At 47.8% G+C, this 16,074-nt stretch overlaps 1 protein-coding gene across 1 annotated transcript in view; it reads left to right on the top strand.

Annotated features, from left to right (window-relative positions):
- Window positions 1–15,670, top strand: part of WNT9B (Wnt family member 9B) — a 17,031-nt gene extending 1,361 nt beyond the window's left edge. Inside the window, exons 2-4 of the mRNA XM_057386587.1 lie at window positions 7,323–7,579; window positions 13,694–13,959; window positions 15,020–15,670. Of these exons, the coding sequence (XP_057242570.1) occupies window positions 7,323–7,579; window positions 13,694–13,959; window positions 15,020–15,496 (1,000 nt within the window). The 3' untranslated portion in view covers window positions 15,497–15,670. The remainder of the gene's footprint in view (window positions 1–7,322; window positions 7,580–13,693; window positions 13,960–15,019) is intronic.
- Window positions 15,671–16,074: the final 404 nt, after the last annotated feature.

The raw sequence follows: 16,074 nt of genomic DNA on the forward strand, positions 1-16,074 counted from the left end.
CCCAGGCCGGGTCTAAGGGTGTCCCTTGTCACAGAGAGGCAGAGCTGCTGCCCCAGGCCGGGACGCTGCAGGGTCGGGATCGCTGGGGCACGGCTGTCCCTGTGCGTGCGCCTTCCCTTCGCGTTTTTCTTTATTCGGGATAAAGGCAGGGATGGGTTTGGAACAGGTGGGGTCAGTGCAGGATTTCCCATTCTGGGGTTTTCTGTCTCGTTTTCTGCACCAGCTGCTCCTCGGGCAGCATTTCCAGGCTCTCACGGTGAGCAGAGCTGTTGGTGCACACATCAGTGAGGGCAGAACTGACACAAACATTGCAATTCTGTGATTGCAGCGCTCAGGACCGTTCTGTGCCACCTTCCACACACGGAGGGTCTCGTTCCCTCTCCACTGACCCTTCCACTACACCCTAAGYCCTTCTTCCTCCCTTTTACTGGGAAGTGTTTTCTGGCTTGGCACTTCTCACCTGGGACACAACTTCTGTTTCATTTGTTCCTTAAATCATCTGAATTTGAAATTTATGAATTGTATCATCCAGCCTAATTYCCAGCCGAGCCCCTGCTGGGGAGGGGCTCCCCTTTGCGGGTCACTCACTCCACCGAGGGATTTTTTGGCTTTCCAGCCACAGGGATGTGCAGGTGGCTGTGCCAGGGGAAGGGAAAGAATTTGTGCTGCCCTCTCTGATAACGGCACAGAGCTGTCACTGMCCATTGCTCCAGGTTAAAGCAGCCTGAGTGATCCTTTGCTCTCTCAATGATCTCTTTGGTACAAGCAGCTTTCTGAARTCTGTGTGTGCTGCCTCTTGACCATGCACAGATCAGGATCTGAGGCTGTGGGTTCACTTTTCAGGGCTTTTTTTTCCCCTTGAGGGTTTAACACAGGTGTCTCTGCCTGTTCCCACCTCTTCATCTAAAAATCAAAAGAAACTCAAGTCTAAGAACTCTGAGTTTGGTGGTGGTGAGCAGGGGGATACATGCCACTTTCAGGTATTTCTGAATATTCTAAATTTCAGGTATTTTCAAAATTGAGTTGATAGACTCGAAAGGAATGGGGATATTTTAGAAGTGAATGTTTGACGTGGCTTGTTTTGGGAGAAAAGCAACCTCACACTAAATTATTGCTGAACTGGAGGGGACTGGGGACCCTGGGCCAGTTCTCTGCTTCTAAATTTGGCCAAATAGGAGAGGCTTAGGCATGGGAGCCACACCTTGGCTTTCCAAGCATTGACTGGAGAAAACTTGGGAGGATGTAAAAGTGAAGGTGGCAAAGTGCAGAGAGAGGACCTGAGCCCTTTCTGCAGTGGGTGTGGTAAAGGTGAAGTGTTGCTGGTTCAAAAGTTGAAGGAAATGCTGAGTTTGATTCCATAATGGAGTGTATGGGATAGTCCAGCAAAAATGGTCCAAGGGCCTGGCAAAGGTGCAGCTCACCTTTAAATACAGAAAACAAAGTTTTGCCAGAGTGAACGCAGCATTGCAATRGATAAATTYAGRGAARCCAGAATGGGTTGGGTTGGAAGGAACCTTTAAATGTCACCCAGTGCCACCCCCTGCAATGGGCAGGGACATCTTCACTCTCCCAGGGTGCTCCAAGYCCTGTCCAGCAGAGCTCTGACCCCTCTCCCATCACCTGGAGCTGTTGGCTCCTTGCTGTCAGTGCCCTGGCTGTGCCTGAGCAGATCCTCAACTCCTGATCTGTGTCCCTTCAATTAAATTGAATYAAATYGAATTTTGGTAAATYAAAACCTGCTTTRGGAGAGGAGGAGAAGATAAACTCTGTGTGAAGCATGACCTGGCTGTTGTTCAGGTTGTGTTGGRCTTTCCTGGCTCTCTGGAATCCATGAGTGTCCACTGTCCTCACCTCCTGCCTTCCTTGGTGCTGGTTTGGCCTCCACCTTTGCTTCAGCTCTCCCCCATCCTGTAAATTCCCTCCTTTTCATGCTTTTCCTCCCACCTCCTCAGGTGCTGGGAATGTCTCCAGACCTCATTAAAAGCTCTCAGCCTCCTGTTGTCTCCTCTCTGGTGGTTCACAAGGTGAAAAGGCAYTGAGGATGTGCTGGAGGGCAAAGAGCTTCTCCCAGGGCAGCATCCAGAGCAGCCCCACCTSAGGCAGGAGCTTGGGAAGGGGGAAAAAACAAACCTGATCAAAGCCCTCTCCTGGGGAGGCCTCCGTGGAACAGGCTGGGACGAGTCTCACCCCTGGGCCAGGCTGGTCCCTGCTCCATGGGTAGATTTTATTTAAAATTCACCCTGAAATATCCCTGGTGGGTGCACAGGGATCTCACAGGATGGGCTGCCTGGGCTCACAGCTCCTCCTGGTTCAGCCCAACCTGTGCCCTCTGTATTTGGTGCTGGTTCTGTCTCCAGCAGAGCCAGTGGCACCGTTTTTGCTCGTTTCCTGATGGAAGGATTTTTTTTGTGGCTGTCAGAGAATAAAAACACCATGTGACTCGCAGGGGCTGTTTTGAAAACAGCAAAATGTGTCAAATGACACCTTAAAGTAAATATCCTTAAAGAGAATCCTTAAAAAGCTGTCCTCACATCCCCCGTGTTCTTCTAGAGATATCCAGAATCTTCCATCCCATTAGCCCTGTTACCAYATTCCAGAGTTTTCCGTGGAAACTGTTTTATTGCAGCATTTCCCTGATAAATCCAGTGCACCTCAAACAGCGACTCTGCTGGCSAGTTCTGAGCACTCCTGGAAATGTTTCTCAGGATGTTTCTCGTCCTGTTGAGCTGATAATTAAATGTTGGTATTATTTACACGCTGCATCATTGTCCCTCTTTCAGGAGGGTGTGTCCCAGTGTATTTTTGTAGGTCAAAAATACAGTGGGGAGTTAAAAAAGGGAGAGAAAGAGCRGGAATGGAGAGGGAAGGAAACTTTTGGCTGAGATTTGGGAAGACTGAGGATGGAGTGATAGCACAGGGGCTGTGGGGCTGCAGTGCATGGCAGAGGGAAAGGATTTTCAGGGATGCTTTTTGGTTCTTTTCAGCTCCCAGGCTCTCCTCAGTCACGGTCTCAGGGCAGCAGAGTTTCTAAAAGCTCATCCCACTTGAGTGTTTCATGTCAGGAATGCTCTGGGGAATGTGGCCAGTGCAGAGCTGGRCTGAAAAGCTGCTCTCCCCTATAAAAACTGCCCAGGGGCTGCCCTGAACTGGGATCCACAGGGAGATATTTCATGGCTGAGCTGGGAGCTGGAGGGGTCAATCCAAGGATGCTCAGATTTGGGAACCCAGAGCAGGTGAGGATGGGGACCCCTGGGCAGGAGCCTGAGCCAGGTTATTCCCTCTCCTCCCAAACTGACAGCTCTTGTGATGCAGGAATTTTCTGTCCTGTTCTCTATGGAGCTTCAGGAGAATTCTTTTCTATAAAAAATGAGTCTGGATCTGGACACATCATCTGTTTCTGCTCCCAGGCAGGGTTTGCAGCAAACAGCAAAAATCCATCTCAGAGAATTCTGACTCACAATGTCCTGTGGACTCACCTGAGGTTTCAATTCAAGTTTTTTCTTTTTGTGAGGAGCAGAAACTTTATAGAAACCCTGGAGGATGACAGGTACAGAGACACCTGCCCCAGGGGCTGAAATGACAGCTCTGACAGAGGAAAGTGAAAAACCTTTGATATCACCTGTTAAATGTTAATATTGATTATTGAGGTTTATAGTTCTGATCCTCTGGGGATTTCTGCCCCCTCCCCTGAAGGCACAAAGCACAGGAACCACCCTGAGAAGCAACCACAGCACAACCCTCACAGGGCATCCTTTCCTACGGACGGGAAGGGTTGAATTGTGCTGCTCCTGAAAGGATGAGAGCTCTGTTTTCTGAAAGGATGAGAATTCAGTTTTCTGAAAGGATGAGAACTCAGTTTCACAGAGCTGCCGTGGGCACAGGGCTTGCACAGACCTTGGTTCCTTCTGTCGTGTCCCACATCCTTTCCTGCAGCTCCTTGCAGCTCTCTGTGGGGTGGGGATATTCCCSTGGAACATGAAAGGCCCCTGAAATCAGATATGGAGCCCTGTTGTGGGCTGCTTTGATTTTCCTCCTGACTCGGGAGAGGTAGGAAAGGCACATTTTTCCTGCTTTTTAAGACCTCTCAGATGCAGAGGACAGCGGGCATTGCACAGGAACAGGCTCTCATTAAAAGTCTCTTAAGCAGCTGGAATGTGGCTGGAAGGAGATTAAAGGAAACAGATGAATTTAGCAAAGTGCTCAGACAGAAAAGGAGAGAGAAATAAAAAAGTTGGAGATCCTTATTGTTCCCTCAGATTGCGAGCAGGTGTGCATTAATTCAAAGAGTTCACTTTCTTTGCTGCACGATCTGTAGATAATAAACCCTAAATCATCTAAAGTTTGCCTGGCTGCAAATATCTGCATATTTTATATTTAATCTCCTGCGAATGTTTGCATGCTCTGATCTCGATCTGGTCCTGGGCTGGCTCTGATAAAACACAGTGGTGGTGGGAGCTCCACTCATGGGGCGAGCTCAGGGTGGCTGTGGTGGCTCTGAGTGGCCACTGTCACCTGCACAGCCTTGGGCACATCCTTGAATTCCTCTGCTACTTGTTTCAATTGAAATTTGTGTGAGAGATGAGTTTTGGGAGCTGTGTCTGTGTGCTGACCGTGTGGCTCCTGATCCTGGGAGCCTCAAACTCCCTGGTGGAATTACTTATATAATTAATATAATTTATATAATTTATATAATTTATGTAATTTATGTCATTCTTTCCTGCTGACATTGCCTTGCCTCAGGTGACAAGTGGGAGAGTTTGCACAGGGGAGGCTGTCACTGAAAAATGTTTTCTTGGGAGCTTTACTCACTTGGATGAACCAATTTACTGCTTATTTCATGAACTCTGTTCTGCCCATCTGGTTATTTCTGACCTCCTTTTCTAGAGGAAAMCCAAGTTTTTARTACAGGTGTGTCTGTCTATTCCCACCTCTCCATCTAAAAATCAAAAGCAGAAACACAAATCTAAGAGCTCTGAGTTGTGCGTTGGCAACTTCAGAAATTCAACAGCAACAATAACAATAAAAATAATAATAAATATTAATTACATTTGCCTGGGCAGCCAGCTATCTGTGTAGGCTGCTGCATTACCTCTTTCAGAATTTCAAGCATTTTTGGATCCAGTTTTAGGAAGTGGTTTTGCCATGGAACTTTTGCTTTGAGTGGTGAAAAGGATGAATCAGGCTCGATATCTCTGTGTGTGGTCCCAGGCTGGGTTTGCTGTGCAYCACTGAGATTGCTCTGGAAATGGAATCAAATTCTTCAAAGATTTTTATCCTGCTTGGGTTTTTCCCAGATATCAGCACCCAGTGTCCTTCAGAGCCTGGAGAATGGCAATGCCACCTTGTCCCAGGTGTCACTGGCCTCTGGTGGGCCAAAGGACATCTTTGAGATCATCCCTGTACAGAGCTGCAGAACTCGGGCCAAAGCTTTGTGTGGCCTCACCRCCTTCTCCAGCACTAASAAATAATAAATGTGAGAGCAAAAGCATAAACAGGAGCAGGGTGCCAGGCTGAGATGTTCTCTCAGAATCTTTTCCAGCTTCTGGCAGTCTGCACATCCCAGAATTTCCTGCAGCAAAGTATTTTCTTATTTAATGGTCCCTTTATGACTTTGTCTTCCATGATTTGTATGAATAAATGGAYATTTTAGCATTCCTTGTGCCCTGTATTGAGAAAGGCTGCAAGTTTAACTGCAGCCTCATTTATTATTATTATTAATAGCCTCATTTATTTTAAGTCTAATAATTGATTTTATAAAAGTAATAATTTTATTTATTTATTAGGACAATTTATAATTAATAAATTATAATTTATAATTAATAAATKATCCTAATTCCCCCTGATATATTARAGGCTGGAATAATCTTTACTCACAGGTCACTCCTGCTTTCCCAGCCCTGCATTCCTTTTCCCACAGCTCCTGGTATTCCTTTTCCTCCTTTTTGGGGTTTGTGGAAGGTACCCAGCCTATCCGTGCTCTTACACAAGATATTTTGGACATTTTTCAGCTGCACATGTCCTAGCAGACAGGAATGCCTGGTTCATCCTTGCTCTGTGTGCTCAGTGACTCTGCAGGTTTGAGAGCCCCGAGCACCTTCCACAGGAGTTTTTTATTGACTCCTCTCCACTGTTCTGTTTTTAACCTTCACCCACCAATTCTGCTCTGTTTTTAGAGTTTCCCTGAGCTTGCCCRGGACAGCTCTTCCCTTTATTGTTCCCTTCATCACATCTGCCAGTCTCCAAGATCCGCTCGCCGCCTTTTCTCCCTTTCCCCCAGTTTTAAGCAACACCTTTTGCACTGCGTTCTCCTCCCTGAGTCAGCGCCTTCTGTGAGTCAGACACCCCTGAGCTACAGCAGAGCCTCAGTTTTGGCTTTACCCTTAAAATGCACCAAACTCCCCCCAAAAAACCTGCGGGAGCTCAACAACTTTTGGTTAAACTGTGTCTGCCCCAGGGCTGAATTTCTGATTTCAGCGTTCACCCCACGGCTCTAGCTTTGCTGTTTGCCACTGGACTAAAGCACTGCCTGCTTCCCTGCCCTCCAGGAGAAGGGATTCATGGATTTTTGCCCAAAATCCCAGGRTAAGGAAGCATAATGGCAAGGACAGTGAGCAGTTATCTCAAAATTCTCTGTTTTTTCCCAGTTGGGGTCACACTCTGGGTGACCATGGAGCTCCTGCACTGAGCTCCTGCTGCTCCTGAAGGTCCTGGGAAAGGGAAGAGCTCAGAGCAGATCACCCTGATCATCCTGGAGCTGATGACATCTTTCTTAGGAAGGAGATGGTCTAAATAATCAGTGAAGCCACTGCTGCTGTCTGAAATACAAAGGATGAATGATGGGATGGAGGGCGCTGAAATGAGGATGGAGACTGGTGAGAGGGGGGACTAAAATCACAGCTGCAGTGCTTGACTTGCATCCTCCACCGTGTAGGAGAAGTGTCCAGAAATTCCAGACTATTTCCATAGTGTCCAAAACTTCCAGACTATTTCCACAGTGTGCAAAATTTCCAGACTATTTCCATAGATCTGATCTGGCATTTTTGGGGGCTTATTTCATGAACTGCATTCTGTCYGTCTGGTTATTTCTGACTTCCTTTTCTAGAGGAAAACCAAGTCACTCGATGTGTTGCAACTTCAGAAATTCAGTAACAATAAAAATAATAATAATAAATGTTAATTTGTTATTATTATGTTTATTATGTTTATTATGTCCTGTGCCGTGGGACCTTTCAGGGTGGCTCAGAGCTCCTCTCCAATGTGCCCTTGGATGACCCAGGGTTCTCTTCCACAACTCACCGCTTTCCCTTCTTCTCTCCTTGCAGCTTGACCGGCAAAGAAGCTCTGACCCATTTCCCCTCCCTGGGGGTGCCGGGGGGCTCTGCCCCGGGCAGGGGGCACGTCAAGCAGTGCGAGCTGCTGCAGCTTTCCCGCAAGCAGAAGCGGCTGTGCCGGAGGGAGCCGGGGCTGGCAGAGACGCTGCGCGACGCCGTCCGCCTGGGCATCCTCGAGTGCCAGTTCCAGTTCCGCAGCGAGCGCTGGAACTGCAGCCTGGAGGGMCGGCCCAGCCTGCTCAAGAGAGGTACAAGGTAGCTGGTGTGGAGGGAAATGTTCCATGGGTAAAACAAGGCTCAGCTGAAACAGAGGCCAAAGTGAAGAGACTAAAAGCAGACAGATTTAATCCAGGCCTGCTGGTACATTGAGGGCAGACAAAGACTCCTGAGGCTGCACCCAAAATGGACCCCGAGTCACGAGATCTTCCCCTTTTATCAGTTCTGTCTCATGAACACATCGGGCCCCAATTCTCCAATGACACCTTCAGGTGATGATGGCACCCACCCCAAGCTCCCCCCAATTCTCTGTTGTTTCCATATTTTGGGGCTCTGAGGCAGYGAAGTGTCCTTGGATTTCAGGCTCAGAGAGGAATTGTTTTGTGTGAAGATGGGAGAGCAGCAGCTTTAGTGCTTACACTGGAGAAGTACAAGAATACAGACATATGGAAATATAGATATTAAAAATCCTAAGGCATCAAATCACCGCAGATTGAGTTGAATCTGTCCCGATTTAATCACTCCCAAATTAAATCTCACATGAAGTGAAGAGGGATGGCGATCAGGGGTGCCAAGATCTCTGCCCCACCCAGCGATGGGAGCTGGGCAGTTTGGGCCCCTTGGCCATAAAATCATCCCTGTCCTTATCTTCCCAGCATGGTTTGTCATGGATTGGGGAGTGGAAGGATGTTCACACCTTTGGCTGGTGGATTTTTCCAGAGTTCCTTACACTGAGCACCCTCCTCAGCTGTGGGGATGCTCTGGGAAAACAGGGTCAGTTTTCTCCATGTCAGAAAAAAATCCTTTCAGTTCCTTGAATATTTGTGTATGTAAACCTCTGTTATTCCCAGATACAGAATTTAAACATATTTACTGTTTGAAAAAGGTATTTACCAGCATGCAGACTTCTCAGTGCATGTGGACAAATCTCTCCTAAGACTCTTCTACATAAATTTGGAGAAATTTGGGCAGAGTGGACAGAARACCCACTGTTTTGTTTTTTTTTTTCTTTTTCCCCAAAATGATTTTGATRTAAAAATTGTCCTGAAAGRTCTGAATTTGAGGTAGAAGGGAACATAATAAATCCTTCCAATGCTTGAGAAAAATATGATGGACACTGAAACTATTTCTTAATAAAAATTCCCAGAGAATGAATATAGGGTTTGCCAGACCTGTCCTGATCCAACCAAAGCCTGACTGTCATGGAGTTTCAGCCCTTCAATAACTTCTGTTCGCATTTACTAAATTTCAGTCATCAGATTTATTGAGTTTCAGTCCTTTGATAATGTTTAATAACTTAATGCTTTTTTTAAAAAAAGGGCCTGAAGAAGGCGATATTAACTTCGATGAGAATCAATGCTAATTTTAATTAGCATTGGGATTGAAACTTTTTAATGTTTCCTTTTAAAATTGTCAATTTTTATTGCATTAAATATCAGCTTAATATTTTTCAAGCCAGCACGTATCAGATCAGATTTTCCTCATTGCAAGGCTTTGCTGTGAATTTTTCAGCAGGCAGTGRAAGGAGCTTCTGGTGATAATTTTGAGTGTCTTTCTGACATCTGCACCTTCATCAGCCTCAAAGAACTTGAAAATGACAATTGAATAATCCTCATCTTCAAATAGCTGGAAAAACATTTAATTATCTGKCGGTGGCATGCCTTAACATTTCCATGGGCTCCTGACTGACAAAATAAAATATCACCTGTAATTTCAAACTTGTTTTGGCAGCTGAGGATGAGTGTTTGAAAACTCTTATTACACAATCTTGAGGATCAAATGATGATTTAATGCAGCCAGGTATGCTGTGTGCACCCCCTGTGTGAMAGGACACTTGGCTGGGAGCAATTTTTAATTCTCATTTTCTCTTTAGCTTGCAAAAAGGTTTTTGAGTGCTTTTCAGCTGCCACTTTTGATCTGTTTGTGTCATTTCTTGGTTCTTCCCTGGAATTTGTTGGTCAGACAACTCTCCCCTGTCACCCAGGTGGTGATGAAGAGCTGTAGAAATGTTTAAATAATTTGATATCTCTGTGGTCCTAGAGAAACCAAAAAGAAAAAGATACACTTTTAGTAGTCCTTAATGGTTCTGAGAGTGCAAGGGAGTGAAAAAGGTCCTTCCCAGTGAAATGGGGCGTTTTTGTAACAGGTGAAAAGCCACACTCAACTTGCAATCACAGCAAGTGATTGACACAGCAAGTGCTGTGACTGATCTGGATCTTCAGTGCTTCTCCTTCTTCTAGAGATGCCCAACAAACAAACAGAAAATGAGCCAAGGGCTTTCTGGTTCTTGAAATTTCAGATTTGCTTTCCCAGTCTGCATCATTTGCTGTTCCTGATGCTTCTCTGGGTGCAACTGAGAAGCTTCTTCTGCACCACCTGCAACTTTTCTGTGGCTGTTGTCACTTGTGACAGCTCCTCAGTGATCCATGCAAAATCCTTCTGCATTCCTTCTCCACCTCTTTAAAGACCCATGGAAAGAGTTAAATTTTAGCTCATTCCAAGCCACCTCGTTACATGGGGGCAAGTTGGTGCTTTTATAAAAATGTGTAAAGCAGGGATGACTTTTTGGTGTCCTGGGTGTGCCATTAAAGGCTGCTGGAGACCGGGTAAAGCAGGATTTAATCTCCAACAACTCAGTGATCTGGGAAATAAATCCCTTTAGCTAAAAGATCAGATCAGCCACTCACAAACCTCTCTCTCTCCTTGAGAAAGGAACACTCTGCGATCTTTCCATCCCTCAATCCATGTCTTTTCCTCCTGCTGGTTGGGCTCTGACCTTCCTGCAGTGGTTTTACTGATGCCATGAGGAACCCAGGATGGGGCAGCAGAGGAGTGGTGACTCACAGGCATGGAATTTCCATCGTGAGAGATTTGGAGGAGTCAGCTGGACAAAGCCCTGAGCAGCTGGTGCTGGAGCCAGCCCTGTTTTGAGCAGGAGGTTTTTTTTAAACACCTCGAGAGTCCTTCCATCCTAAATCTTTCCACACTTTTATAGCTCTGTTGGGTTGGTTTTGTTGTCATCAGAGAGATTCATCCTCCACCTGCTCTGAAATGCTCCCCCTCCTTCCCTACAGTGCTGAAAGGCCTCTGAGCCCGAGCATCTTCCCTTGGCAGAGCCACCCCACRGCCAAACCCCTGTTACAATTTCACTGTGGCCTGGGGCACACCACAGCACACAYTGCAGCAAAAATCCTTCTGTATTTACAGCTGCTGAGCTTAGAAATCCTTCTGGAGAGCTCAGGGCAAGGCTTGGGCACCTGGAACGTCCTACCAGAGGGAGCTGGGTTGCTGCAGCCTCCTGATGTTCATCTCTGTGCTGGACATTTGCAGCCAAACAGCCCAGCAGAGACATCTGCACTCAGATGTTCCCCTTGTTCCGAGGGTTTCAGATTCCCCGAGTCTCTCCCAACACTCAGTGGGGTCAGGGGAGTGACCCATCCCCAACCAGAGCCCTGAGAATCCAGAATCAGCTCCAGGCCCTGCTGGCTGCGGTGACAGGAGCTCTGTTGGCACTTTGGGAGGAGAGAAACCAGGAGAAACTTCTGTTCAGAGCCCAAATTGTGCTCCTCGGGGCTGATTGCTGCCTTTTTGGTGTGTCCTCCTAAAAATCTGCTGCTCTGCCCCACATTACATGGGGGCTGAAGGGCAGCTTGAACTTCCCTCGCTTGTTTTATCAATTAACAATTAAATGGTGATCGATTCCTCATGAGGGAATCATCTTAGGCTTTTCAGACAGGCATTTGGCAGCCTGGTGATGTCGAAGCTTTGCTCGAAGGAAGGAGAAGGAGACATTTCAAACTCTGCTGGGCATCTGCAGTCGCTGCTGTCTGCAGTGGCCTGACCACAGCAGTGGCCTCTGATTTCCAGTGGGCTGAGAGCTGGCCAGGACTGGGAAGGGGAAAGCAAAGAATCAGAAATAGCAGGAGCAGTGTGGTGATCCACAGAGCCAGATTTAGCCGGGGCTGCGGAGCCAGCAGGGCCCATTGGCTCCTCATGGCATGGGAAAGGGCCTCCGGAATGTTCTCCTCAATTCTGGGATGCTGGAACCTRGTGAGCATGTTTTAGAATGATTTGAGAATGATTTAACAGATTTGGGATCTCAGATAACTGTAATCCTCTCCCAGCTGCTTTGGGATGGGTTAGATACCCTTTGAAAACATGTGAGCATCACGTTGTCATCCATAGGCTCCACTGACCATGCCCCACACCAGCTTTTCCAAGACTTTTGGTGGATTTGGTGACATCCTTTCATTATTTTTAGCTTAGCCTGAGAAATTTCATAGAGGATCATTAACCAGACAGATCAATTGCAAATTATTGCCCCTGGTAGTCACAGCAACCAAAATGGTGGGGCAGGAAACAGTTTGTTGATTGATTTCCTTGATCTCCATGTATTCCATCAACCAGACAGATCAATTGCCAATTACTGCCCCAGTGGCTACAGCAACCAGAATGGTGGGGCAGGAAGCAGTTTGTTGGTTGATCTCCTCCATATTTTCCATCAACCAGAGAAATTAATTGCAAATTATAGCCCTAGGGGCTACAGCAACCAAAATAGTGAGGCAGGAAGCGCTTTGTTGGTTGGGTTGATTTCCTTGACCTCCTCTGTATTTTCCCAACTCTCCCCTCATGTCCATGCAATTGGTGCATCTTTAAAATACTGCAATTCCACAGACATCCTACGAAGCTGCTAATGAAACCTCTCCCATTTTGTTCCTGATCAGTCACRTTTTTCATTCTTCCTGCTGGCAGCYATYRGGAGAACTCTTTGTCCTTTCTCTGCTCRGATTTGTGGTGACATCACTCAGCTCTCAGCCCTCAGTGGTTGGATCTGTTTTTACAGCTGGATGGGAATTCTTTGAGGGGACAGAATGRCGGAGGGATTTGAGGTTGGGCTTGGTGGATTCTAGGGGTGACTCCCAACCCCTGCTCCAAGCAGGGCTGAGTGCAAGTCTAGATCAAGTCTCTGTGGCTGTGTCTTTCTTTTCCTGTATTTGGTGAAGCAGATTTTCCTTCTGACGTCGAAGGAAATTTGGAATTTTCCCACATGGAACGTTTGTTTGCCTCAATGTGTTTTCTCCCATGCAATGTRTAAGTGTTCTTCCTTTAATAAACCTTTTTTTTTTTCTGTTTTGTCCAGTCTCACCTATTCCTGTACYTAGAGCTATTGATCAGTCACCTGTCTCTCTCTTCCTTGGACTAATTCCTAAATTGTTGACTTGTTAAGCAATTTCCTGCTAATAGTTTGGTTGTTTTCTTTTTTCTGGAGGAAATATTAAGATCCTCCCCACGACTGAATAGGAGAGGAGGAAAATATAACTAAATAAATAAAATATTTTGGGGTTTGGGTCAGGTTTGTGTCAATCAGAGTTTCTGACACTTCTGTGAGGCTCACAACATTCCTGTCTGATCTCGTGTCTCCACACTGAATTTTCATTCAGTCACTGTATTTTGTTTCCTGATTAAAATGTCATCATCGCACCGTGACTTCAGGGATTGTAGCCAAGCTGGGAATCCTTCTTTGGGGAGGAGAACAGCTCCAGAACACACCCCCACAGTCACTGGGAGCAGATAATTTCCAGGGAATTCAGGAAACCCACACACGTGTRTGAGTTTTCCTCCTTGCCAAGGTGTCCTTCAACACGGAACCCTTCCCATTCCAACTACATGTGGTCCCTCCATAGAAAATACTAATTAGAAAGTCCCAATTAAAAACATTTCTTAATAACAGRATGGATTTTAAGACACTTTTTCAGTTTCTGCTACAGATTTTCTGATTATATGCCACAATGTGGGTTTCAATGACAGTCTCTAACTGCACCAATCAGCTCCGTGCTGAGGTCAAACGGAGCTTGGTGGCTGTCACTTTTTGCAGTTGGGTGTTTTCCCAGGATTGTTTCGTTGTCACCATCCCTCCCTTGATCCATGAGTGGTGTCCTGTCCATACAGAACCAGTCATGGGGGAGACTGGGGTGTCACTACACCAGTTACCTCCACATTCCTCTGCTGGGGATAGYGTGGAAGCGCTGGYGGAGTTTKGTGTYTTYGTACATTTAATTAYTGTGCTYGGAAAGTCAGTGAGGTGGGTGAACRCATGATTTTTGCCTTTMCTGCTCCTACCATCTCCCAACCCTTCTCCCACGCAGGTTTTAAGGAGACTGCCTTCCTGTACGCCGTGTCCTCGGCCGCYCTGACGCACTCCCTGGCGCGGGCGTGCAGCGCGGGGCGCATGGAGCGCTGCACCTGCGACGACTCGCCGGGGCTGGAGAACCGCAAGGCYTGGCAGTGGGGCGTCTGTGGTGACAACCTCAAGTACAGCACCAAGTTCCTGAAGAAATTCCTGGGCCAGAAGAGGATCGGCAAAGACCTGCGGGCCAAGGTGGACATCCACAACACCAATGTGGGCATCAAGGTATGAGCTTGGGATGGACTCAGGACTCAGTGTGACTGTTCTGACCCATCCAAACCGTTCAATGCCTGGTCACAAACCAGACGTTTTCTCTGTGTGTCAAGAGTCCCTGGGAAGTCTCTCCTCTGGTTTGAGGAGCTGCGTGTTGAGTGGCAGAGGAGCTCCCCGTGTCCTTCAGTGGTCCCAGGGTGGGTGACAGGGACACTTGGCACAGTGACAGCTGTGAAACTCCATGGCTGAATGACTACAGGGGCTCTGTCAGGGCCACAGGGGGTTCTGAGGGCAGCTGGAGCTTTGAGCTGAGGGGATGTGTGAAGCAGAGTAAGGACTGAAACTCTTGAGATCAATTATGACTCTTTTATCAATTATGATCAATTATGGTGACTTGCTATGGAACGAGCCATGCCACAGGTTTGGGTCAGGAACACCACCAGACTGAGCATTTTGACCTGAAGTTACAAGTTACTGACTTACCATTGCCTCTCATTTAATGAGTCCAACTGGTTGTTTAATTAGAGCACTGTCTTCATCTGAATACCCCAAAAGAAATCCACCATGTTGGAGACACTCAGGTTTATGGTTGACYACTCCTATTGTGCCAAATAGAATTAATAACAACTGATTTGGTTTTCAGCTGTTTGTCCTCAGGCTTTCCACTCTYTGGCTCAACTCTGTAGCCATTCCTCTGCTTTGAATTTTTAAAAAAAAATTATTATAATTTTTAATTCCATAGAATAGAAATAGTGTCAATGAAACAGAAGTATTAGATCTTAGGAAAAAGTTCTTTACAGAAAGAGGGCTAAAGCACTGGAATGATCTGTCCAGGGAGGGGTGGAGTCACCATCCCTGGATGTGTTCAAAGAGAGATTGGATGTGGCGCTGGGTGCTGTGGGTGAGTTGAGGTGTCAGGGCAGGGCTTGGACTGGGAGATCTTGAAGGTCTCTCCCAACCCTGGTGGTTCTGTCATTCTGTGATTCTGTATTTGCAGCTGTCTGTCACCTGAGGTGTTGCCTCAACCAGAACCAGGTCCTGGCAGGTAATAACCACTCTTCTTCCTCACCAGGCAGTGAAGAACGGCCTCAAAACCACGTGCAAGTGCCAYGGCGTGTCGGGCTCATGYGCYGTGAGGACGTGCTGGAAGCAGCTCTCRCCCTTCCACGAGATCGGGCGGCTCCTGAAGCTGCGCTACGACGACGCTGTCAAGGTCTTCAGCACCAGCAACGAYGCCGTGGGTCACTCGGAGCTGGCTGGGCCACACCGGCACGGCCACTCGCCCAAGCAGCCCGCCCTGCCCCGCCCCACGGACCTGGTGTACGTGGAGGACTCGCCCAGCTTCTGCCGGCCCAGCAAATACTCGCTGGGCACGGCGGGCAGGACCTGCTCCCGCGAGGGCAACTGCGACAGCATGTGCTGCGGGCGAGGCTACAACACCCAGAGCCGCCTGGTCACCTTCTCGTGCCACTGCCAGGTGCAGTGGTGCTGCTACGTGGAGTGCCAGCAGTGCATGCAGGAGGAGGTGGTCTACAGCTGCAAACAGTAGGGACGGCGCCCCAGGGGCGAGGCGGGTCCAAGGGAGCAGCGGGGGCACAGGGACATGACTCTGCCACGGGTAGAGGGCAAAGGCCAGCACCAAACGCTGCTGGGCTACTCTAACCTCGGTGTCAAGAGCCTCCAGCCTGGGGAGAGCCCCTGCACGAGGGGGAAAAGCAGAGGCTTTGTCAGGTCGGCAAGGAGGGACAGTGTGGGGACAGCAGAAATGCTGATGCAGTCACAAATATCCCTCAAGTTCAAACTTGTACTCACCTCTGCAGKAATATCCTCCTCCTCCAGCCCTCAGGGGCACTCCTGGAAATGCCCTGGGGTGGTGACATTGGGACACTGAGGGCTCGTGCCCTGGCTCCTGGAGGGAAGAGAATTAAGGGAGCAGGGAGGSCACAAGCAGAGACTGGCTGCAGGTGTAGCAGAGACAGCCATGCTCCTGCTCCAAGGAAAAGGACTCTGGCAGTGGGGGATGCCCAGGGTCGCTCCCTGGGAGCTGCTGGAACCCTTCCTGCTGTGAACTCACAGACACACTGCTGAATAATCCCGTTTTGACATGAGATTGGTGCCTCAGAAATA

This window comes from Malurus melanocephalus, unplaced genomic scaffold, assembly GCF_030028575.1.
Source record: "Malurus melanocephalus ecotype Western Australia unplaced genomic scaffold, MMel_1.1 scaffold_1000, whole genome shotgun sequence".
Taxonomy (NCBI): Eukaryota; Metazoa; Chordata; class Aves; order Passeriformes; family Maluridae; genus Malurus; species Malurus melanocephalus.